The 24,385-nt window shown below is 44.1% G+C and overlaps 1 protein-coding gene across 7 annotated transcripts in view; it reads right to left on the reverse strand.

Moving 5' to 3' along the window:
* PRKAG2 (protein kinase AMP-activated non-catalytic subunit gamma 2) overlaps nt 1–24,385 on the reverse strand; it is a 265,492-nt gene that overhangs the window by 54,952 nt on the left and 186,155 nt on the right. For 3 of the 7 annotated variants that reach the window (XM_038559767.1, XM_038559766.1, XM_038559768.1), the window contains one exon: nt 3,682–3,751. In XM_038559767.1, the coding sequence (XP_038415695.1) occupies nt 3,682–3,751 (70 nt within the window). Of the gene's footprint in view, nt 1–3,356; nt 3,479–3,681; nt 3,827–4,338; nt 4,382–24,385 lie in introns of those variants that run through there. The other 4 variants (XM_038559769.1, XM_038559770.1, XM_038559771.1 and 1 more) reach the window with 4 other exon arrangements.

A 24,385-nucleotide genomic window follows, 5' to 3' on the forward strand; every position in this document is an offset into this window, starting at 1 on the left:
GTGCCAGAATTACAGATTCACTAATTGTGAGTGAAAGGCTGGAACTCATCTACTTCATGGTGGTGTTCAGGTCCCTACGCGGTACTTGCGCTTGGTCCTGCCATTAAATAAGTTCATGACTGCTCATCCTGATAAAAACAAACACAAATCTAATGGACACATGAATAAAAAATTTGAAAAGCAAACACATATGGTGGCTGCTATGGGTAAGGCACTGTTCTCATCACTGTGCATCCACGGAATCACGGAGGCCTCGCAACATTCCCCCAAGTGTGGAGATGCCGTCCTCACAATTCCCAACACTGCTGAGCACTTGCCATGTGCCAACCATCTCAGGCACGACGAACGGTAAGATGAATCGTGATAAAGGCATAGAGTGGGTATTGGGGATGGCCTCAAAAAGTGGGCAGGATCTGGTAGGGCTGGGCTGCATCACTGGTAGGATAGAGCCAGAGGAAAAGGAGGTCTTGCCCGTGCTATGACCAGGCACGCAAGGCATACAGAGCAGGGGTCTGGCAAACTACCCCTGGGAGTCAAATTTGGCCTGTTTTTTATTTTATTTTATTTTATTTATTTATTTTTTTTGGGGCGTGTTTTTTAAATAAAGTTTCAGTGGAGCATCGCCTGTTGGGTTGAGTGTGGCCTTCAGTGGCTTTCTGCCTCGCTGCTACTTGGGCAAGCTGAGTAGTCGTGACACAGACAGAGACCATGTGGCCCTTTACAGAAGAAGTTTGCTCTGTTCCAGGGCCTTGTTATTCATGGAGGGGTCTATGAAGCAGCAGCACCTGGTAGCCTGGCAGAAATGCAGACCCTCAGGTCCCACCTCAAACCCACAGAATTAGTATCTGCCTCTTAAAAAAAAGATCTCTGTTGACTTCTGGCACACAGAGCTCTCTGATCACTGGCGTGTACGGCTGGGAGGAGGTGGTGAGGCTGCCGAGAAGAGAAGCGCGCACTCATCCTACATATACATGGGAGACGGTGCTAAAGATCTTCCCCTAAAGGAGTGGTTCCTCTGTCAGAGTGGAAGGGTAAGAAGCATTGGCAGCAGAAAGTGGGCAGGCTGTTGGTGTCAGAATCCAGGCAGATGACCCTGACCAGGGACGGTGGATCGTGGTACAGCTTTTTCTCCCTTTCCAGAAGCAAATGATGTTTTAAGGGATGATTCCAACTTTACCAGTGCCTCCAGACTGTTTCTTTTTTTTTTTTTTCAGACTGTTTCTAACAAATATAGTATCCATTATAATTGATTAGGAAATAGAAAAATACTTGGTAACCAAAATATTAGTCATCCTTTATGTCTGCATATACCAAACGTATCTCTGTCTAAGCAATGTGTCCAGAGCGCAAGGTGCACATTACAACATTAACTGGATAAGAAGGAAATTTAAAGATTTAATGAGGATCTATTCAACAGCTATCTATTATGTAGGCTGCTAACACATCAGTTCACAGGATATTTAAAGGTGTAATGCCTTAAACTGTTAGGACTCCCCCCTAACTCCCAAATAAATTTTAAGATTCAGGATATTCAGTTTTTCCATACCATGGATGAATAAGCAATATAAAGTTCAAAAGAAACAAAGCAGCATTTTAGACAACCACACCAACACTATTTCTTCCAGCTCTGCTAACGGCTTCCAAGCAAGTGCTTAACATTCTGCCTCCTTAAGAATCTAGAAAAGTTTGACATGGTTATTTGTGGGATTCCGCATACTTTAAAGTAACGACAGCAATATAGATAAAAATAGATGAGAGAAAACAGGAAATCCCCTTTCTTAGATGCTTAGGTTTAAAACTTCATGTTCATTACGTTGACAGACACAATGCAAAAGAAACAAGGCTTGCGGATCTGCTTTGAGAAACGCCACATAATTAAACCAATAAATCTCAAGTAACAAAAACCCTTCAACAAATCCATGTTGAGAACAATCTCCATTAAGGTCCCTCAATAAAAGCCTTAAAAAGTCAATGAATTCAGTAAAACAGGTTAAGAGCACTTAAAAAAGAATAGTAACTAAGATTTCCACAGTACTTACTAAGGGTTTATACACTGTACTAAACACCACTCTACACAAATTATCTCATTTAATCTTCAAAACACCTTGGTATTAGCTTCGTCTTGTAAACAGGGAGAGTGAGGCAAAGAGGAGTTCAGGAACTTGTCCAAGTCACAGGGCTACATAAGGAATGCAGCTAAGATGCGAAGCTGGGACTGCGTGCTTAACCATAATTGTGGGTGCCTCTCTCACGAGTCCACCCTCCACCTTCCTCCTGCCCCCACGTGAGTCTGCAAAAAGTTAAAATGCAACAGATTCTCATCGTTTCTGATCTCAGAGAAGAAGATCCCCAGATATTCAAAGTCTCAGTGGAAAGGGAGGAACACCATACTGTTCTGTGGAGAGTGGTCAAAACATGACCTGCGACACGGAACTGATGAGTAATGGGGTGGATTCGATTTAAGATACTGGATTATTTTTCAGTAGAATAAAATGCACATTAAGTCCCAGTAAGATTCTGAAATGTAACCAGTAACTGGTGGCTAATAATAAATACAGATGCAGACTTTTAATGATAATTACTTCACATGCATTATCTTCTAGCTAACATGTTTGTGAAGTGCTGCAGGAAATGTAAAACAAAATAAATGCAGGTACTGGCCTAATACCGTCTGGTTAACATTCTCATATCGGCTGTGTATGCATATTTAAGTGATTGCCTGACTGTAAGTGAACGCAAGGATTAAAGTAAAGTTGGCACAGGGCACAGCATCCACATGGCAAATTCTTTGTTCCAGGAGCTTCATTCTATCAATACTCTGGAAAAAGAGAAGTCACCAAGTAAATAACGCAAGTGCGCCAGGCAGTGTGGAGTTCTTTTAAAATAAATTCCTCAAATTGTCAAGCCTCTTGTAGGAAGTTGTTTTTCAGCTTTGAGCTCATCCTAGTTCATCTTAAATATGGATTTTGCCCAAAAACAAGCTTATCCCCTTCCAATTTTAAGTTTCAAAATAAGATCCAGGTGATCGCTCATCGTATTCCGTTTTAAAATATTAATTTTGCCAGAGAACAAGCTCGCCCCCCCTCCCATGCTAACAGCTTCCAAACAGGATCCAGACAAGTAAGAAGAACACAGGGCAAGAGAAAGGAAAACCGAACGGGAGACGAGGCGACACAAACGATGGAGTGACAGGGTCACCTGAACTCCAAACCGAGGCTCTAAGCCGCTTCTGGTTTTGCTATTTAACTTTCTCTATTAACCAGCAGACACACCCTGCCGGTGGTATTTCGGACACCCCGATAAGGGACCCATCTGCGTTATTTAAAGGTGGGGCCGTCAACACAATTTGGGGTTACCTCTCCGGGAGCGGCGGCATCACACCATCAGGCTGCATGACACCTTGCTCTCCCTCGACTCGGGCTGCTGAGGACAAAAGGGCCGCCCCTCGGTGCGGGCGGCCGGCTGCCGGGGCTCCCCTCCCGCCCCTCCCGCCCCTCCCGCCCCGAGCGGCCCCGCGGGCCCCGCGCACGCGTCCCCCGAGCCGGCCCGGCGCCCGCATCCCCGGCCGCGCTCGGCAGCGGGGGCCGCTCAGCCTCCGGGCGTGAACCCCGCGGCCCCCGCGCCCCCCGCGCCCCGGCCCTGGGCGGCGACACGGGGCGCGCTCCGGCGGGGGGCACTCACCTTCTTCTTCCAACTCGAATTTCTCCAGCATGCCGGCTTCCGCGGGTCCCGGGGCCGCCGCCAGCGCCGCCTGAGGAGGAGGAGGACAGGGATCAGCATGCGCTCGGCGGCGCTCGTCCCGGCCGCGCGGGCGGGGGCGCGGGGTGCGGGCGGGGCCGCGGGCGGGGGCGCGCGGGGCGCGGGCGCGCGGGGGCGCGGGCGGCGGGGGCGGCGGGGGCGGGCGGGGCCGCGCGGGGCCGCCGCGGGGAGGGGCCTGGGGCGGAGGGGCCGGGGCGGCGCGGCCCCGCCCGCCGGCAGGGAACAGAGCGGAACCGGGAGGGCGGTGCGGCCCCGGCCCGTCCCCGCCGCCCCGCCCCCGCCCCCGCCCCCGCCCGGGGGGCCGCAGGTGGTGCGGGCCGCGGCCTAACCTGCCGCCCCTCCCCGAGTGGACCGGTCCGCCCCCCCCCCCCGGCCCCCGGCGGCTTTGGTACGGACCGGCGAGGAGGAAGCGTGGGAAGAGGACCCCGAGGAGCCCGCGGCCGGCTCGCGCCACGGCGGCCGGGGCGCCCCCCTCCGGCCGCGGCCCTGCTTCCCGCCCCGGTCGCCGGGCGGCCATTAGCAGAGGCCGGTTTCCCGTCCTCGCCGGGCCCTCCCACGCCGCGGCGCCCGTCCGCTCACCTTCCCCGCCGCCGCGGCCGGCGCGTCCCCGCGGGGCTAACCTGCGCAGGTGTGGTCAGGCCAGCCCGGGGGAGGGGCGAGAGGGGAGCGCGGCGGGTGGGCGGGGCGACGCGCGGGGGCGGGGGGCGGGGGGCTGCGGGCTGCGGGACCCCCGCGGGCCGGGTCCCCGCGCTCCGGGGCGGGGGTGGGGAGGGGTGGTGGCGGAGGTGATCGCTTGTCTTTTTTAGCTTTTACGTTAAGCCGGCCCTCCTCGTCCCCTATTTAAAAAAGAAGACAACGTTCCGTGGGTTACACGTAGTGCAGATGCACTTTGTTGCTCTCAGCGTTACCCTGCCACGGAAGTCTTCATTGGCTTCCTTTCTTCACAGCTCAGTCTCTCCTTTGGGTGAAACACTGCCAAAAGCTCGCACAAATCTAAATCTGGCCCTGGCCACTCCTGTCACCCTGGATCTTGGGTATCTGAGACTCTCCTATCGGCAGCTCAGGTTGGCAGGCAGCGAGGCTGCCAGAGGTGCCTGGGAGGGCGGGCAAGAGAGGGGACAGGCGCCCGGCTCCCTGAGGCTCTCCTGGGCCACGGCCAATTTCTGCCCCATTTACGGGATGCCCTTTGCTCACTGCAGACTGCAAGGGCCCTGACAGAGATTAGTTCTCAAACGCTGATTAGGGCTGTAAAGCCCCCACCCCAACCCACCCCCCTCCGGACCCACCCCTTGAAAGGAAGCTAGTTTTATCACTCTTGCAGGCCTGGCCTGGAAGAGGAAGTACTAAAATCTCCTTTGCATTTCCTTTTTGCTCAGTCATCTCAGTTGGGCCAATCCCTAAGTCTTAAGCTTCTCCTTAAAAAGGGAGAGGGGCAGGGAGAGGACAAAACTAATTTTGTAAGACCTTTGATGGTAAAACAAAACAAAACCCTACAGCTATGTCTTGCTTAACAGCAAGAGCCTGAATGCTTTCCCTGTAGGTTCAGGAACAAGGCAACGATGCCTGTTTTCACACTATTCTTATTCAACATAGTACTGGAAGTTCCAGTCACTACAGGAAGGTAAGAAAGAGAAAAAGGCAGACAAATTACAAAGGATGAAATAAAATCATCCCTATGTGCAGATGACATGGTTGTCTTCATAGAAAGTTCCAAGGAATCTACTGAAAGACAAAACAAAAGCAAAGCAAAACAAAACAAAACGAAACAAACAAACAAAAAAAACAACCCAAACCAAAACAACCAGAAGTAGAACTAGTGAGTTCAGCAAGGTCACAGGCTACAAGATCAACACACAAAAATTAACTGCACTTATACTAACATGTGAAAAGTGATATTAAAAACAATACATATTTTATAATCACTACAAAGAAAATTAAACATGTGAGTACACACTTAAGAAAACATGTACAAGATCTGTATGCTGAAAATTACAATGTGTGGATAAAATGAAAGAAGACCTAAATGAATGGAGAGACACCCCATATTCATGTTTTGGAAGATCCAACATAGTAAAGATGTCAGTTCTCCCCCAGGCTGATCTCTCTACCTGTAATGCGATTCCTACCAAAATCCTAACAAGATTCTGTGTAGACAAGATGAGTTTATTCTAAAATCTATACAGAAAGGCACAGGCTGTAAAAGAGCTAAAACAATCTTGAAAATGAAGAATGAAGTGGGAGTAATCAAGTCTTTGTGGTACTGGCAGGGGGATAGACACAATAATCAATAGAAACAAATAGAATCTAGAAATAGACCCACAGAAATATGTCAAAATGGTGTTTGAGGAAGGTGCAAAAACAGTGGTGCTGGATCCCAATCAGGAATTTGGGATCTACGAGGCAAAGAGTAAGACTTGGTATCAAAAGCATGATCCATAAAAGGTAAAATTAATAAATTGGACCTCATTAAAATTAAAAATGTTCTCTCTGTGGCAGATCCTGTTAAGAGGATAAAAAGACAAGTGACAGAGTGGGAGAAAATACTTCTAAAACCATACAGCCAACAAATGGCTAGTATCTGGTATGCCTAAAGAGCTTTCAAAACTCAATAATAGAAAAATAAAAGTTAGAATTCAGAATATGGACAAAAGATATGAAGAGACATTTCACTGAAAAAGACGAATGGCAATAAGCACATGAAAAGATGTTCAACAATATTAGCCATTAGGGAAGTACAAAATAAAACCACAGTAAGTTGTGACCACATACCTATTAGAATGGCCAAAATAAAAACAGTGACAACACCAAATGCTGGTGAGGATGACAAGACACAGGGTTTCTTCTGCATTGCTGTGGGGATGGAAAGTCACACCACTGCTCTGGAAAGCAACTAGGTAGTGTCTTAGGAAACTAAACATGCAGTTGCCATATGACGCATCATTTGCCATCTTGGGCATTAATCTCAGGGAAATGAAAACTTGTGTTCATGGAAAACCTGTATACCATGTTCATAGAAGTTTCATTTGCAATAGCCCAAACTGGAAATACCAGATGTCATTCAGTGGGCAAATGGTTAAACAGACTATGTTACATCCCAACCACAGAGTAGTAGTACTCAGCAACAAAAAGGAATGGACTTGGTATATACAACCACTTGCATGAATGTCTAGGGAATTAGGTTGAAAGAAAAACCAATTCTCAAAAGGTACACATACTGTGTTATTCCATTTATATAGTTAGAGAAGTGGAGAACAGATTTGTGGGAACAGGTTGGGGTGGGGATTGGGGACAGTAGAAGCTGTGGCTGTAAAAGGGGGCATGAGGGATCCTTGTGGTGATGAACCATTCTGCATCTTGATCAAATAAATCGGTGTCAACATCCTGCTTGTGATATACTGTATTTGTCCTCCCACAAGTCAAACCAAGCTCATTTAATTGTGTGGAGGAGATAACAAATGGGGTTATTTTTTTTAAAAGATTATTTATTTATTTGAAAGAGAAAGCACAAGTGGGCAGAGGGGCAGAGGGAGAGGGAGAAGCAGACTTGCCACCGAGCAGGGAGCTGAACACGGGGCTCGATCCCAGGACCTCAGGATCATGACCTGAGCCAAAAGCAGATGCTTAACCGACTGAGCCACTCAGGCACCCCCAAATTGGGTTAATTTTTTAGAAAAAAATCTATATTGAGGACTCCTGAGTGGCCTAGTCAATTGAACATTCCAACTCATTTAAGCTCAGGTCCTGATCTTAGGGTCCAGAGATGGGGCTCCGAGTCAGGCTCCACACTCAGTGTAGGGTCTGCTTGAGATTCCCTGCCCTTCCCTCTTGGGCTCTCTTTCAAATAAATAAATAAATAAATAAATAAATAAATAAATAAATAAATAAATAAATCTTTAAAAAATCTTTATTTTTTTTTTATTTTTTTATTTTTTTAAATTTTATTTATTTATTTATGCTAGACAGAGAGAGAGAGAGAGAGAGAGAGAGACAAAGACACAGGAGGAGGGAGAAGCAGGCTCCACACCGGGAGCCCGACGTGGGATTCGATCCCAGGACTCCAGGATCGCGCCCTGGGCCAAAGGCAGGCGCTAAACCGCTGAGCCACCCAGGGATCCCCAAAAAATCTTTATTGAGATAGGATTTACATATCATAACATATGTCTTCAGTATGTTCACAGAGTTGTGTAACCATCTGTGTTTGCAATATTTCATCATCCCAAAGAGAACCCCTGCACCCACTAGCCACCACTACCTATCACTCCCTTGACCCCTATTCCCAGCCCTAGGCAACCACTAAATCCATTTTCTGTCTCTGTAGATTTGCCTATTCTGGACATTTCATAAAAATGGGATAATATGTGGTCTTTTATCTCTAGCTCCTTTCACTCAGCATACTGTTGTCAAGGTTCATCCACGTCGTAACATGGATCAGCACTTCCTTTCTTTTTATTGCTGAATAATATTCCATTGTATGCAAACACCACATTTTGCTTATCCACTCGTCAGCTGATGGACAGCTAGGTGTTCTTCCCCTTTTGACTACTGTGAATATTGCTGCTATAAACATTCAAGTACAAGGATCTGTGCAGACATATGTTTCCATTTCTCTTGGGTATAGACCCAGGAATGGAATCTCTGGGTCATATGGTAACTCTATATTTAACATTTTGAGAAACTGCCAAACTGTTCTCCACAGTGGCTGTACCTTTTTACATGTTCACTAGCAATGTGTGTGAGGGTTTCAATTTCTCCTGCACTCTAGTTCTGCAAGATGTTGCCATTGGGGGAAACTAGGTAGAGAGAACGCACATCTCTTACAACTAACTGTATGTGAATCTGTAGTGAGCTCAAAATAAAAAGCTTAATGAAAAAAAAAAAAAAGCACGGGGGTACATAGTGGAAGGGTCAATCATCCTCGTTTTTGAAAAGTCTGTTTTAATTTCTTGCAGTAATTCTAGTGCAATTGTAAAAACAAATCCCTAATTGTAGCATTTATTGGGAACACCATCAATTTCACCTGTAATCTGGAGGAGTTGGTTTTTTTGGGGGAGGGAGGCAGAAATGGGCTATAAATGGGAGGATGTGTTTCTGGAGGCTGTGAGTGTGCAAACGTGGCCCTCCGACTAAAAAGTCCTGTACCTGTTACTGCTGAGTTTGGGAGAGCATGGAAATTAAAACAAACTAATGTGAGTTTCTCAGGCTTCACTCCACTTGGTATCATATGTTAGTTCCTGTGTTATAGGTTAGTGAGGCAGAGCTTCTTTCCATGGCTTGCTTTCATTTAGGAAGACATCTCGCAGGTTAAACTCCTGTCTGTATTACACCGGGTGAGTTTCAGGCATTTGAGGGTTTACAGAACTTTTCAGGCCGGTACATACGTGTTGACAGGGTCAAATGAATGATGGATTAGTGCAAATAATTTAAAGTTGGTGGCTGTCAGCTGCTCTTTCATGGTGATATTTTAGGTGATATTTTCTTAAAATCTCAACTGACTTCTATGCCAGACTCAGTGTGAGCTATTTCAGGGAGGTGGCAAAGCCAGGAGAGGGAAGGGTCCAGGCAACGCTCTGCATGCAGAGAAGGGGCTTGCATGTGTGAGGCCACCTCATCTCTTTCGAGAGCTAAACTAGCAGATCACAGTAGAGAGGAGCTGGGTTTTCCTAGCTGGGCCTTGTGCACAGCACAGCATTTCTATCTGTACTCCCATCGGCTTCTGCAGCCAGTCTGAGTGGTGGCTGCACTCCAGTGTGATGAGACAGAGCAGGAGGCTGGAGTTGAACTTTATGGACAGAATGCCTGAAAACCAGGGAGCCATTACCAGTGTGACTTGCTGGTTGGTGAAAAATGCTAAATTATTAAGATGTGCCTTACCTAACTGCCTAGGTGTGGCAAAATACAGTATTTTGAATAACTCTTGGACAGGAAAACTTATTCATGAAATGACTGCCAAAAAAGCTTTCTTTTATGCACTGAGGTCAGACATGAGTTCACTTTACTTTTTATTTTATCTTAAATAGCTACTGCAAGAAATAAATCAACCTTAAATACTGGATAAGTAGCTCCTGAATAATTTAGCATGTGGAAACCTGCAGCTCTGACGTCTCCCCCCCACCCCCGCTGTCTTCTTTGAACAAAGATCCTCTGTGTGGAAGAGGAGTGGGATGGGGCACCCGCCAGTGCCAGGACAGGAGCGGCCTGTTCTGCTGCTCGGTTGGCTCTGAGACCAGCTTTGACCCCTCCTCTGTGCAGACCACTTCTAAGCCTCAATCACAAGCTCACAGCAAGCCTGAGCTCTGGACTGCTTCCCTGCTCTTCTACGGACAACTCAAATAGCCCTGAGTCCTCTCCACCTGACTTCCTGTCCTTGGAAGCTGCCCCACTGGTCTCCATCTCCATCGTAATGCTTAGTTGGGCTTCCACTGTCTCTTCTCATCTCACGCTGGAGCCAGAGTGACCTTTTAAAAACACAGCCTTGATCTTGCTACTCCCCCATTTAGAACCATTCAGTGGCTCTAGGGAACTTTAGGAATGCTGTGTGAGCTCCTCAGCTCAGAGCAGGAGTCTGATCCTTCCATTTCTTCATCTTGCCAATTTTCTCTGCATTCCCCCTCGCTTAGGCCTTGATGCAAGGTCCCTAAGGAAGGCTTTGACCGTTCTGGCTTCTCTCCCTACCTCTGACAGTTGTCTAGTTTTCCTCATTCCTTTAAGAATGAGTCTTAAAGAGGAAGGGCTCAGCCTTTACCAGAAGGCCTTTCCTGATTCCTGACCTCTTCTACAGCTCACCTCGAGAACTGTATTTTTTTTTTTAATAAAGCAACACAAAAAATGCTCTTAACCTTCTTTTAACCACATATTTCTTTCTACGAGGCACTTAACTCAGGGTTGGGATTTACTTTGCTGTTTCCCCAAATCCCATAAACTCTGAAGACTGACCTGTCATCTTTGTATCGCCTGTGCCTGGCACATAGTAGGTGTTCCAAAAAAATTTGAGTTAATTGTTCAGTCTTAGCAAATCAATTAAAAACATGGCAGGCAAATGATTGATTTTGGTAGCGTAAATGGGTTTAGAGATGACTTCATTCCATTTACTCATGTTTCTTCTGGACCTCATTCTTATTTACCAATGATTATAGCCGCTTTCCCTTGAGCAATGGAACTGACATTTAGAAGAAAAAACAAAGTGCCTGTGCTAGAAGTGGTGGCAGCAAACATTTTTATTTTAATAGACTCCCTCTGAGGAAGAGACTTGTCCACAGCACTCCACGACCCGGTTTGGAAATCGGTGAGGAGCTTTGCCAGCTCTTGTCCCCACCCTATAGATTTAATTTCTCTTAAGTGAAAACAATTGATTTTTTTTAAGTGGTGTAGAAATTTGATAAAAACGCAAAAACTTAAGATATTTGACAGTATAACTATTAATTCTTCTGATCAATTTCAATCAGTATATTGTGTGTGGGGGGTTGTGTTCATTTTGATGCTTTTCCAAATAACAACTTCAGATGCTATAAAATAACACTTACTTATGATTTTCTTTAAAGAGCATCCAATTCCACAATATTTTTCAGAGTGGTAACCAATTTCTGTAGCTAAGGTTTGCTGAACACCTGTTTCAAATGATTAAGAGATGAAGAAAATGAACTACACCAAAAAGGTCCCTTTTGCCTGGATTCATTCTTTTTTCTTAAGATTTTATTTATTTATTCAAGAGAGACACACAGAGAGAGAGGCAGAGACATAGGCAAAAGGAGAGGTAGGCTCCCTATAGGAAGCCCAATGTGGGACTCGATCCCAGGACCCTGGGATCACGAGCCAAAGGCAGATTCTCAACCACTGAGCCTCCCAGGTGCCCCGCCTGTATTCTTTCGGTTAAACTATCTTCTAACTTCCAAAAAGTAGACAATGTTAAGATTTTGAAGACAGACACTGAGCAAATATTTAGTATCTGCTGCATGCCAGGCACCATGGTAGGTGGGTCACTAAAATATCTGGTATATTTATAAATTTAAATGAACCATAAGAAGAAGGAACCCTACACATACATAAGGTTAGTTTGTTACTCGTCAGGTTCCACTTCTGTGGAACTTAGCAGTCAGGGTCTGAAATCTGTATTTCTCTTGCTTTTAGACCAGTAAACCCAAATTTGTTTTTATTTTTTGCCAACCAAAATATTTTATTAGTGTTGTGCTTGACAAGACTTACTGGGAGCTAAATATATCTATTCCCCTGATAATTCTTGTGGTCCCATAATACTTTGCAAATAAAAAAAAGTACGTATGGCTCAATAAGTTCAATTAACCTTTCAATTCTTTTTTTTTTTTAAGATTTTATTTATTTATGAGAGACACAGAGAGAGAGGCAGAGACATAGGCAGAGGGAGAAGTGGGCTCCTTGCAGGGAGCCTGATGCAAGACTAAGCTGAAGACAGATGCTCAACCACTGAGCCACCCAGGTGTCCCTAACATTTCAATTCTTAATGCATCAAGCCAATGACTTTGTGCTGTGTTTCTATTATAGAGCAACACAATGGGGGGATCCCTGGGTGGCGCAGCGGTTTGGCGCCTGCCTTTGGCCCAGGGCGCGATCCTGGAGACCCGGGATCGAATCCCACATCGGGCTCCCGGTGCATGGAGCCTGCCTCTCCCTCGGCCTGTGTCTCTGCCTCTCTCTCTCTCTCTGTGACTATCATAAAAATTGAAAAAAAATTATAAAGCAACACAAAATGGGGTGTGTGGCTAGCTCATTCGGCAGAGCATGCAACTCTTGATCTCGGGGGTTGTGAGTCTGAGTCCCATGTGGGTGTGGAGAATCCTTAAAAATAAAATCTTAAAAAAAAAAAAATAAAGCAACACAAAAAATGCTCTAAAGTCACAGGACGTCTTTGTCACCATTCTCTACTCTTTCCCTTACAATTGGCCTACTCCTTAGCACTCTCCAGAACAGACCACTGATAATAGTTTTGCAGTGTTTTTAATCCCTTCATTTATAGAGACGGGCCAGAATTTGGTGAAAAGTTACAGAAATGGGGATGCCTGGGTGACTCAGCAGTTGAGCGTCTGCCTTCAGCTCAGGTCCTGATCCTGGGGCCCTGGGATCGAGTCCCACATCGGGCTCCCCATGGGGAGCCTGCTTCTCCCTCTGCCTGTGTCTCTGCCTCTCTCTCTCTGTGTCTCTCATGAATAAATAAATAAAATCTTAAAAAAAAAAGTTACAAAATGATTAACAGACTACTTCCATTTTTTTCTGCTTTGTTCTATATAAAGTGCTCACAAGCATGTACAATAATCAAGCTGGAATTAAAGGGGCCTGTTAATGCTTCTGTTACCTCTTCTGCACTTGGCTCCAGGGAATTTGGTGATCTTTATTCACTGTTTACTATGTTGCATAGCTAATCAGAGGGATTAATGTGAACGGGGGACACAGAGCCAGACAACTAGATGCAGAGGCTGGATCTGTATACCTCAAATTATAAATCTTTTAACTGATATAATTTACCTACAATAAACTGGATACATTTCAAGTGTACAGAGTGAAAAGTCAACGTAAAACTACCAATATAATCAAGATACAAAACATTTTTTATCACCCCAAACGTTGTCTTGGGCCCCTTTGTGGTTTATCCCTCCTTCCTTCTGCTATCTCAGGCCATCGGTGGTCTAGGTTTTGCTGCCATAGACATTTTCCAGAATTTTATATACATGGAAGCATTTGGTAAACACTTGTTTGCACCTGGATTATTTCACTTAGCATAATGATTTTGAGATCCATTCACCTGATTGAGTATAACAGTACTTTGCTCAATTTGCTGCTGAGCAGTGTCCCAGTGCACAGATTTGCCACATTTTGCATTCACCTGTTTTTTTTTTTTTAAGATTTTATTTATTTATTCATGAGAGACAGAGAGAGAGAGAGAGGCAGAGACACAGGCAGAGGGAGAATCAAGCTCCATACAGGGAGCCCGACTTGGGACTCGATCCCAGGTCTCCAGGATCATGCCCTGGGCTGAAGGTGCGCTAAACCGTTGAGCCACCTGGGCTGCCCTGCATTCACCTGTTGATGGAGTTTGTGATGTTGCCATTTTTTGACCGTGGTGAATAAAGCTGCTATAAACAAACATGGTCAAATCTTTGCATGGACACAACTTCATTCCTCTTGGATAAACAGCAAAGGGTAGAATGACTGGGTCATATGGAAGGTACACATTTAACATGAGAAATAGCCAGTTTTGCATGTTGGTTGTATCATTTTACCTTTAACCATATGAGAACTCTGGTTGTTTCATATTGTCATTAATACTTGGTATGATCTATCTTTCTTTCTTTCTTTCTTTCTTTCTTTCTTTCTTTCTTTCTTTCTTTCTTTCTTTCTTTCTTTCTTCCTTCCTTCCTTCCTTCCTTCCTTCCTTCCTTCCTTTCCTTCCTTTCCTTCCTTTCCTTTTTTTTTTTTTCTAGTGGGTGGGTGATGGTTTCTCCTGTGGTTTTAATTTACATTTCTGCGAGGCCTAATGATATCTTTTTTTTTTTAAAGATTTTATTTATTTATTCACAAGAGACACAGAGAGAGAGGCAGAGACACAGGCAGAGGGAGAAGCAGGCTCCATGCAGGGAGCCTGATGCGGGACTCGATCCTAGGACTCCAGGATCACGCCCTGAGCCAAAGGCAGATGCTCAACCGCTGAGCCACCCAGGCGTCCCGTAATGGTATCTTTTTATGTGTTTATTGGCCATTCATGTATCTTCTTTAGTGAAGTGACCGTACAAATCTTTTGCACACTTTTTGACTGGATTTCTTTTATCCATATTGAGTTATATGAATGTGGCAGGAGACTCTAAGATACAGCCTGATGAGCCCCACCTCCTGGGACTCGTGTTCTCGTGTAATTCCCTCTACTTGAGTGTAAGCCGGACCTAATGACTTGCTTCTCACCAACAGAACAAGCAAAGGTGAGAGGATGTCACTTCCAGGATTAGGCTACATAATAAGATTGTGACTTCTGTCTTACTGCCAGACTCTCCCTTGCTGGGTTTGACGAAGCAGACTACCATGCTGGAAAGGCCCATGTGGCAGGTAACTGGGGTCTTCTGTCCAACAGTCTGTAAGGAACTGAATCCTGCCATCAACCACATGAGCAGGATCCTTCCCCAGTGGAGCCTTCAGATCTGACCTTTTGTCAGATACATGTATTAAGAACATTTTATCCCATTCTGAACAAAATTTTAAAATTCTGATAAGATCCAATGTATCCTTTTATGATTCCTGCATTTTGTATCCTAAGAAATCTTTGTCCCCCACAGCCCTGCCAAGGCTGCGAAGATTTTCTTCAATGTTTCCTTCTAGAATTCTTATATTTTGACTTTTATGGTTGGTCTCTGATCTATTTTGGTTTAATTTTTTATTATGATATATGGTAAGGGTTTAGGTGCATTTTTCCCCCCATGCTGATACCTAGTTGTTCCAAATTTCTTGTTAAAAAGACTTTATTTTCCCCAACAAAAATAAAAGATTGATTCAGCATCTTTATCTAAAATTAATGTACAGGGCACCTGGGTGGCTTAGTGGTTGAGCGTCTGCTTTCAGCTCAGGTCATGATCTCAAAGTCCTGGGATTGAGTCCTGCATTGGGCTCCCCACAGGGACCCTCCTTTTCCCTCTGCCTATGTCTCTGCCTCTCTCTCTGTGTCTCTCATGAATAAGTAAATAAAATCTTTTAAAAAACCAAAATCAACATACCATACATCAGGTGTCTATCTCTGGCCTCTCCATTCTGTTCAATGATCTGTATCTATACTTCGGTCATGACTACCCTTTCTTGATTACTGTAGGTCTGCAGTAAGTCTTGAAATCAGGTAGTAAGCATTCTGCAGCTTTGTTCTTCATTTAAAACATTGCTTTGGCTCCTCTCAGCCCCCTGTATTTCCACATAAGCTTCAGAATAATGAGAAGCCTACTGGAGTTTTGGTTGGGACTGCGTTTGATCTGTTGGTCAATTTGGGAAGAACTCACATCTTAACAATGTCAGGCCTTCCCATTCAGGACCATGGTGTATCCTTCTGTTCTTTTGTGTCTTTGAATTCTCTCAGCCATCTTCTGTGGGTTTCACCATAGAGGCCCTACATATCTTTTACTAAATTTATTCCTTAGTATCTTATGGGGTTTTTTTTGGATGCTTTTGTAAATTAAATTATTTTTCAAATTTAATTTCCTAATTATTTGCCACTAGCATATAAAGATATCTTTGATTTTTGTATATTAGCTTTGTACCCTGTGACCTCGATAAGTTTACTTGTAAGTTCTAGTGGCTATTTTGTTGATTACTTAGGATTTTCTACCTAAGTAGTCATGTCATCTCATGCCCCTTACCTTTAGTTGTTTATGTTGTAGTTCCCTGATACTGTATAATTCCACATGTTCTTACATTTCACGTATTAAATGTACCCTCTGATTTTTATCTAAATGTGTCATTTTATTTATTCTTTGATTCAGAAAAGATAGTATTTCTCATACTCTCCATGTTATATATGTAATTATAAATTATGTATGAATTTTATGTAATTATGGATTACATAAGAATATATGTGTGTATTGGACATGTTATATATATGCACATATATCCCCCCCCTTTAGACTCTGTTGCATAGCCTTTATTACAATGTGTACTCCTCAGAGTGTGGCACATTGTTCTACATTGTATTGGATATTACTGGCTGCCTACAAAGCATCCATTCTCCTGCCACCTTGGTTCCTAGAATAAGCTCCAAATTTTGTCATAGAATACACCCTTTTCTTAAATGAGTCATGATGGTGACAATATTTCTTACTGTCCCAGAGTAAAGGGAAGGACTATTGGTTGAAGAGAGTTGGTGCCCTGCTATGCAGGCACACACGACCCCACCCCACCCCGTTCTTGTACCGGGAGCACGTGGCCCTGACTGTTACTGAGGACCAGCCTTCAGCTGAAGCCACTGCTGAGAAAGAGCTTGGCTCCTTGGTGATGTCATTGAACAGACCTGTCTATCATTCTGCCTGGGGCCTGTCCTACTTTTGTACCTGTAACATGAGGCGACAGATGTCCTTCAAGCCACATTGAGTCAGAGTTTCCTGTTACTTTACAGCCAAAAACATCCCACATGGTATTTGGGAATTATATCAGACCTAGGCCCTGTCCTCAGGAAGTGATATGCTGACTGGGTGGTTTTAGCCTAATTGTGAAAACTGTATTTCTGTCAAAATTTACAAAGCAGGGATGTCTTGGCTAAGTCAGTTAAATGTCTGACTCTTGATTTTGCCTCAGGTCATGATCTTGGTGTTGTGAGATCGAGCCTCACATTGGGCTCCAAGCTCATCAGGGAGCCTGCTTGAGATTCTCTCTCTCCCTCTGCTCCTCCCCCAGCTTGTGTGTGTGCATTCTCTCTCTTAAAAAAAAAAAATCTTAAAAAATTACAAAGAAGTTTAAGGAAAACAAAACAAAACAACAAAAACAAAACAAAACCAACAACCAACTCTAGCAACAGCATAGCATATACAAATGTTAAGGAACATGAGAGGTAAGGCTTCCTTTAGGAGTTGTATTGAGGCAGATTGAGGGAGGGAGAGCTCTTCAGGTGGTAGTCATGGCAGAGGAAAAGCTCTACAGGTGAAGATACTTTTAGGACACAGCAGGCAAATGGCCTTCATCTGAGAGCAGAGTGAGAGAAATTAAGGACTGATCAGTAGAGACCCCTGGGAGCCAAGGGGATGGAATTACATGTCATGTGGTAGGATGCAAGGGGTGAAAGTAATTTCCTCGGACTGGGAAATATCAAGAGATCTTACTGCCAGCGTAGAGAGGAAGGAGAGGGATGGATATGGGAGAGTCTGGAACCAGCAAGACTGTTTATGACATTTTCCCAATGATCATAAGAATCGAGCAAGCTACTCTGATAAGTATCAGAGAGATAAACAATGGGTTGGGCTTGACATTTCAATGGGTCAGGAAATAAATACGAGAGACTAGGATATGGGGAAAAACTGACAGGATGAGCCTATTTGAGGTAAGGAGAATGGAAAAATGCTGGGGAAACCTGCCAAATTTCAGATGTTGATTGTCTATCCAAGAAGTACCTTTGGTAGGTAACTACAGTTGTGGTGAGTGTGCAAGTGAAGAGGAGTGGGCGGTATGTGTCGTGTTGAGGGGGAATGACAGGGCCTGGATTCATCAGCTCTGCTTCCCAAACTTGTCAGGCGCCATTTTGTCATATCTCCCTCCATGCAACCTGTACAATTATTCAGAATTGACTTGAAATAAATTAGTCTTTAGGCAATAATTCTAGGAAATCATAGGTATGGGTGTTTTATATATTTTTTCCTGATATACACAAATATATAGCTACTAAAATGTTCATCCTTAAACCCAGTAAAATCATCTTGCATGCCATAGCGGTATTCATCCTACACTTTGCAAAAACTGCCCTAAGAGAATAAGAGAAGTCACCACCAAGAGCCAGAACTCCAGGGTTGGTATCCACATAGACAAAGGAAGGGACTTTGAATGAGGAGACAGGGTCCTCCTGAGGAAGCAAGAAGAGAAGTCAAGAGGCTGAACGAGACAAGACACTTGCATTTGATAAGAAGCGGCTGCTCATCTCTGCAGCACGAGCACACCTATTCCAAGTGGAATATGAGAAACCATCCTGTAAGAAGCCAAGTCTGAACCAGTGGTTTAAAAACTGCATAGTGTGACCCATTCATGGGTAATGGAAGTAGTTTAATGGGTCAGGAGTAGCATGGTTTAAAATGAAATGTCATAGAAATATGAAGTTGCATTGAGGGTGATCATCATTTTCAAGAAAGCTGTCCTAATTATATATACATGCACATGAGTCACGGTCAAGATTTTTTCCTTATTTTTTTCTTTTGGTCATAAAGTGGATGATAAAGGAAGATGGTGTATAACTCCTGATGCCCTGTGGGCTGAAAGATTTAGTCATATGTGTGGGACATGAGTCACAAGAAGGGTTGTTTGTCACTAAACACGATCAAGTTCCCCTTCACCACAGAGACAGGAGCCAGTATTTATAAGGACTATGTTGGGCCTGAAGGAGAAATGATTTCAACTCATTTTTTTAAAAAGATTTATTTATTTATGATAGACATAGAGAGAGAGAGGCAGAGGCACAGGCAGAGGGAGAAGCAGGCTCCATGCTGGGAGCCCAATGCGGGACTCGATCCCGGGACTCCAGGATCGCGCCCTGGGCCAAAGGCAGGCACCAAACCGCTGAGTCACCCAGGGATCCCCTCAACTCATTTTTAAGGCACAAGTCATAAAGTGAAAAATTAGTCTGGACCAAACTCTTTCGACACGTCAGCAGGCACTCTTTATTTTTTTATATATTTATTTTTTTTAGCAGGCACTCTTTAAAGGTATATTCAGGTGTGTACTCTACGAATCTGGGAGGAAACATGCATGTGCACACACACACACAAAATGGGAGCGGCAAAGAATAAAGATGATTTAGTGTTTCTACTTTTTCTCAAACATGAAAAAATAATTTAAAAAGATTTTATTTATTCATGAGAGACAGAGAAAGAGAGGCAGAGACACAGGCAGAGGGAGAAGCAGGCTCCCTGTGGGAAGCCCGATGTGGGACTCAATCCCAGGACTCCAGGATCAAGCCCTGAGCCAAAGGTTCAACCAGTGAGCCATCCAGGCATCCCTCAAAAATGAACAATTATTTTTATTTTATTTTATTTTTTTATTATTTTATTTTATTTTATTTTATTTTTTTATTTTGAACAATTTTAAAGAAAACCGGTAATGGCTTATTATTTTCCTGCTGAAAAGGGTGACTAAGAACCCTTTCCAAAAAAAAAAAAAAAGAACCCTTTCCCTCCAGGGAATGGCTTGCGTGTTAAGATTAGGACCAAAGAGGGGTCAAGGATATGGTCATAAATCCCAGGACACATCTCAGTCCTCGTTTCTGTCAATAGTACTCTGAGAGATGTACGGATTGTGGCAATGCCTTGCAGTAGTAGCGAACACCTCCAGGTTATACTGGTGGTTCTCAAAGCGCGGCCAGAGGACTCTGGGAGGGGGGCGGCCTGCAACCTTTCCAGGGAGTTTATAAGGCCAAAATGTCTCATGATAACACTTAGGCAATATCTGCTTTTCCCCCACCATTATCTGTGCCCCATTGATGTCTGCACTCTGGAAAACTCTAGAACATCATCTCACACTGCACTGGTGGCAAATGACACTAACCTTCCATGGTGGGGGAAATAAGCCAACTTCACTTAAGAGCATCCTTGAAGGCATGGTAAAATGTATGCATTTTAGGGGCGCCCGGGTGGCTCAGTCCATTAAGTGTCCCCCTCTTGATTTCAGCCCAGGTCATGATCTTAGGGTGGTGAAATCGAGCCCTGTGTCCAGCCACACGCTGGGCATGGATGGAGCCTGTTTCAGATTCTCTCTCTCCCTATCCCTCTGCCCCTCCTCACTATCCCCCTCTCTTCCAAAAAATTTATTCATTTTATTAAATATCAATCCTTCAATATGTGTCCTTTTAACATTCTGAAAAAACAAGAAGGACACATAAAATACTCCTATTGCAAGCTGCAATATGATAGTCTTCTTGAGGAAAAGCCTGAGCGTGGTTGAGCTGCCTTTTTAATGAGACATCGCAAAACTGACAAACTGTGGTTTCAGGCTCGGGTATCTGGCAGACATTTTCCCCAAAATGAACAAAGGGAGCCTGTCACTTCAAGGCAAACAACTGACCACATTCGTTGCCAATGATGCAATTTTAGTTTTCAAGCAAAAGTTAGAATTTTGGAAAGGCTGCTTCTGCCATAATGAGCCCGACAGCTTCCCAGTACTTTGAGACTTCTCCGAAGGAGATTGGTGGTGGTATTAGTACAGGTGATTTTGCTTTCTGGATACTGGGTAATGAAGTATGTCGACATTTGGAAGACCTGCGTTAGTTAGCGACCCAGTATTTTCCAAATGACCAATGCATGATATTACAAAATCAGGCATGTGTTAGAGGACCACTCACAGTGCAGGAGAGATGGATAGATTTTAATGTAATAGGATACATTCTGTTAAGTAGGCCATGAATATTCATTAATATGGCTTCAGATTCCACATTACAACTATCCTTTTAGAAACTACTACTCGTCAAGACGGCTAGCCACAATTTTCTGAAAATTGTGTGAGGCTGAAATTTCTTCACGTACTTTATCCAAAACAACAGATACATGGCAATAGAATGAATGCAGAAGCAGACAGGAGAGTCCCACTATCCTTTCACCCAGGCCTTAAAAAGATTGGCAATAATAGAAAGCAACACCACTCTACCAGTTGTTTTTTTAAATAATTTAGCAGTTTATTTTCTTTCTTTTTTTTTAAGATTTATTTATTTATTTATTTATTTACTTACTTACTTATTTATTTATGATAGACACAGAGAGAGAGAGGCAGAGACACAGGAGGAAGGAGAAGCAGGCTCCATGCTGGGAGCCGACATGGGACTTGATCCCCGGACTCCAGGATCGCTCCCTGGGCCAAAGGCAGGTGCTAAATCGCTGAGCCACCCAGGGATCCCTATACCAGTTTTTTTTTTAATAAAAATATGTCTATAGTAATGTCATGAGCTTATTATTGATCTTTCAGAGAAATTAATAGTTTCAAAATTTCTTGGTTTTAATTTTCAATATGGTAAATGTCAATAGATGAGACCCACGCAACTAATAGCCCTCTGGGTCCTCACTAATACTGAGTGGAAAGGGTCCTGAGACCAATCCGTTCAAGAACAGCTGACTGCATGGCAGCCAGACCTAACTCTCAGATGCAACTCCTACACTCATAAAAATGAAAGGAAATGCCTGTTTCATCCTCTTCTCTGGAGTTAATGGCCTTGGATTGTGTTAGGTAGGCATTTCTTTTTATTTTTTTTATTGACACAGTCACTTTGATTGTTGAAAGAGAAACTCTTTATTGTCACAGCAGTGCCCAGGACAGCTACCATCCAAATCCACATTGCCTTTTATGAACCAACAAGTCCCATCCTTTTTTATCCCACTCACGTCACGCATCATTTTTTTTTTTTCAAACTACTATGAAGTTTGCTTGTTGGGAAAAAAAAAAAGACATTTGCTTTTTGCCGAAATACTTTTCAAAGGACGTATGTTTAAGGGCGAGGCATTTGCAGCTACTTTGGTGTTGACTCTGCTAACTCGTGGTGCCCAACAACAAGCTTACATATCATCAAATTGACTTCCTGTGCAGAAGGTCAAGGCGACCACTCAGCAGCAGCCCCCCACCACTCCCATTCCCAACTGTCCACACAGTTACCTGCCTTCTGTGTTATGTCAACATTCAAGGTTTAACATTGTCATGACTCTGCAAATACTGTGCACACCAGGGCCAAGCTGTATCCTGTGCTGTAATCGACCTTCCTCTCTGTGCGATTCAGTGTCTCCTGGGAGTTAGGTTTCCTACGTGTCTATAACGAAATGATCCCCAAACTCTGCCAAAGCCGAACTTTTCTCGAGGGGTGGTCAGGCTCCTAAGGTGATCTGCAGGTGGTCCTTGGAGACGTTAATTAAGAGACCTCAGACTGACGGGTTTACCTCCCAGAAGTCAGAAGTCAGGAGGTAAAATTGAGTCGAAAATGCTCAATTTTCTCTTCTAGTGCATGGATATGTGTGTATGGATATAAATGTGTATCTTTTTTTTAAAATTTTTTTTTATTTATTTATGATAGTCACACAGAGAGAGAGAGAGAGGCAGAGACATAGGCAGAGGGAGAAGCAGGCTCCATGCACCGGGAGCCCGACATGGGATTCAATCCCGGGTCTCCAGGATCGCGCCCTGGGCCAAAGGCAGGTGCTAAACCGCTGCGCCACCCAGGGATCCCTGTATCGTTTTTGGTTTTTTTTTTTAGATTTTATTATCTATTCATGAGAGACAGAGGCAGAGACACAGGCAGAGGGAGAAGCAGGCTCTCTGCAGGGATCCCAATGCGGGAGTCCATCCCAGGACCCTGGGATCATGACCTGAGCCGAAGGCAGACGCTCAACCACTGAGCCATGCAAGCATCCCGATATATATGTGTATCTGGTTTGCATACTTTTACTTTCCCAGAACTCTTGGTCTTGGAATATTCCTTTTCAATTTTTAGAGCCTCCTGTTCTTATTTCATGGCTGCAGTATCCTCTGCTCCCTTTTTTGCTATCTCAGATTTTCTTTTTTTCTGTTTGTATTTGTCTCTGTCTCTCGTAATAGAGGGATTCCTCAAATGCCTGGTTTTCTTTGGCTACATATTTAATAGGAAGGCCCTAAGAAGCTAGGTTAGGAGGTCTGTATGTGCAGGTGGGAGTCAGAGACGGGGGAACTTTGCCATGGTGAGATGTAAGTGGCAAGCTGAAAGTCAGAGGGTCTGCAGATCTTTTCTCTAAAGAGAAATTCTCCCTCTCTGCGTGGCTGGTTGGTCATGAGAAAAGCCTGGCTGCCAAGGAGGCTGCCATTTGGGGAGCTGAGCAGGGATGCAGGGGGAGTTCATTAGTCCGAGTAGAGGCTGTTACTTAATCTCTATTTTCGGAACCCATCTTCCACGAGCAAGTACTCTTCTTGAGAGGCCAAGTATCTGGGATTTCTCTATGTTAACTTTCAAACAAATTGGCACCCTTGTCTTCAGAGATAACCAGTGCCTTCGAAGCAGAGTCCCCATGCTCCCATTCCATTTGAAAGTGAGTTTTTCAAGAAGAGCAATAATTAAAAATAGAAGCAGTCATCAAAAGAAGCTTTTAAATATAGCAATGAAGTCTTTATGGAAGCAAAAGAAAGCCAATAAAGGAATGTTGACGGGATCACAAAAGCAGCTCAGTGTGGCTATAAATATCGCTCCAAAGCTTCTTGAGGTTACATGCTTGTTTATCGAAGGCCTTAGCCGGCACCTTTTTATTGCCTAGGCTTTAAAACCTGTGGCTTAGTCCCAGTATTCTATTCAGTTTAGAATTCTCCTAAAAAGAATGCAACTTGAAAATTTGCCTTGTTTTCCTATAGTGGCCCTAAATAATGTTTGAGGGTTGTTTTTTTTTTTAACAACCAATTACAAGATTTATTTTTAAAAAGCTTCATGATCCCCAGCAACATAGGACCTTCCCTCACCTCCCCCTCCTGGAACCAACACCAGCAACTTGTCACAGTGTCCCCGTGCCTGCTGGCTGGAAGGCTCTTGGGAAATGAGGCAACACAGGCCTGGAAGCAGCCAGGAGAACAGTATTGCACCCACAGTACCGAAGCTGAGGAAACTCAAAGGCATGAAGCATTTTAGATTTTCAAAGCAGAATAGTTAGCCAGCATCAAAGGAAAAGGAGTCCACCTGAGACATCTGTAGCATGAAGGGGCAGGTTGCTGGGACTTGCCTTATTTCTCCCAAATTCTGTCCTCCATCTGATGTCTGAGAGAGTGCTGGAGGCAGGAAATACAGACTGACAGGGGAGGAGGAGGAGGAGAAGCATCCGAGGAGCCCCAGATATGATACTGCTGTTGGGAATTCACTCATGAAAATGAAATATCCCCATATTTCACCTGGGGAGAGTTGCCCGATTTATCAGTATTACTCCGAAAATATGGGAAACTTTCCTGTTTC

This window comes from Canis lupus, chromosome 16 (genome assembly GCF_011100685.1).
Source record: "Canis lupus familiaris isolate Mischka breed German Shepherd chromosome 16, alternate assembly UU_Cfam_GSD_1.0, whole genome shotgun sequence".
Taxonomy (NCBI): domain Eukaryota; kingdom Metazoa; phylum Chordata; class Mammalia; order Carnivora; family Canidae; genus Canis; species Canis lupus.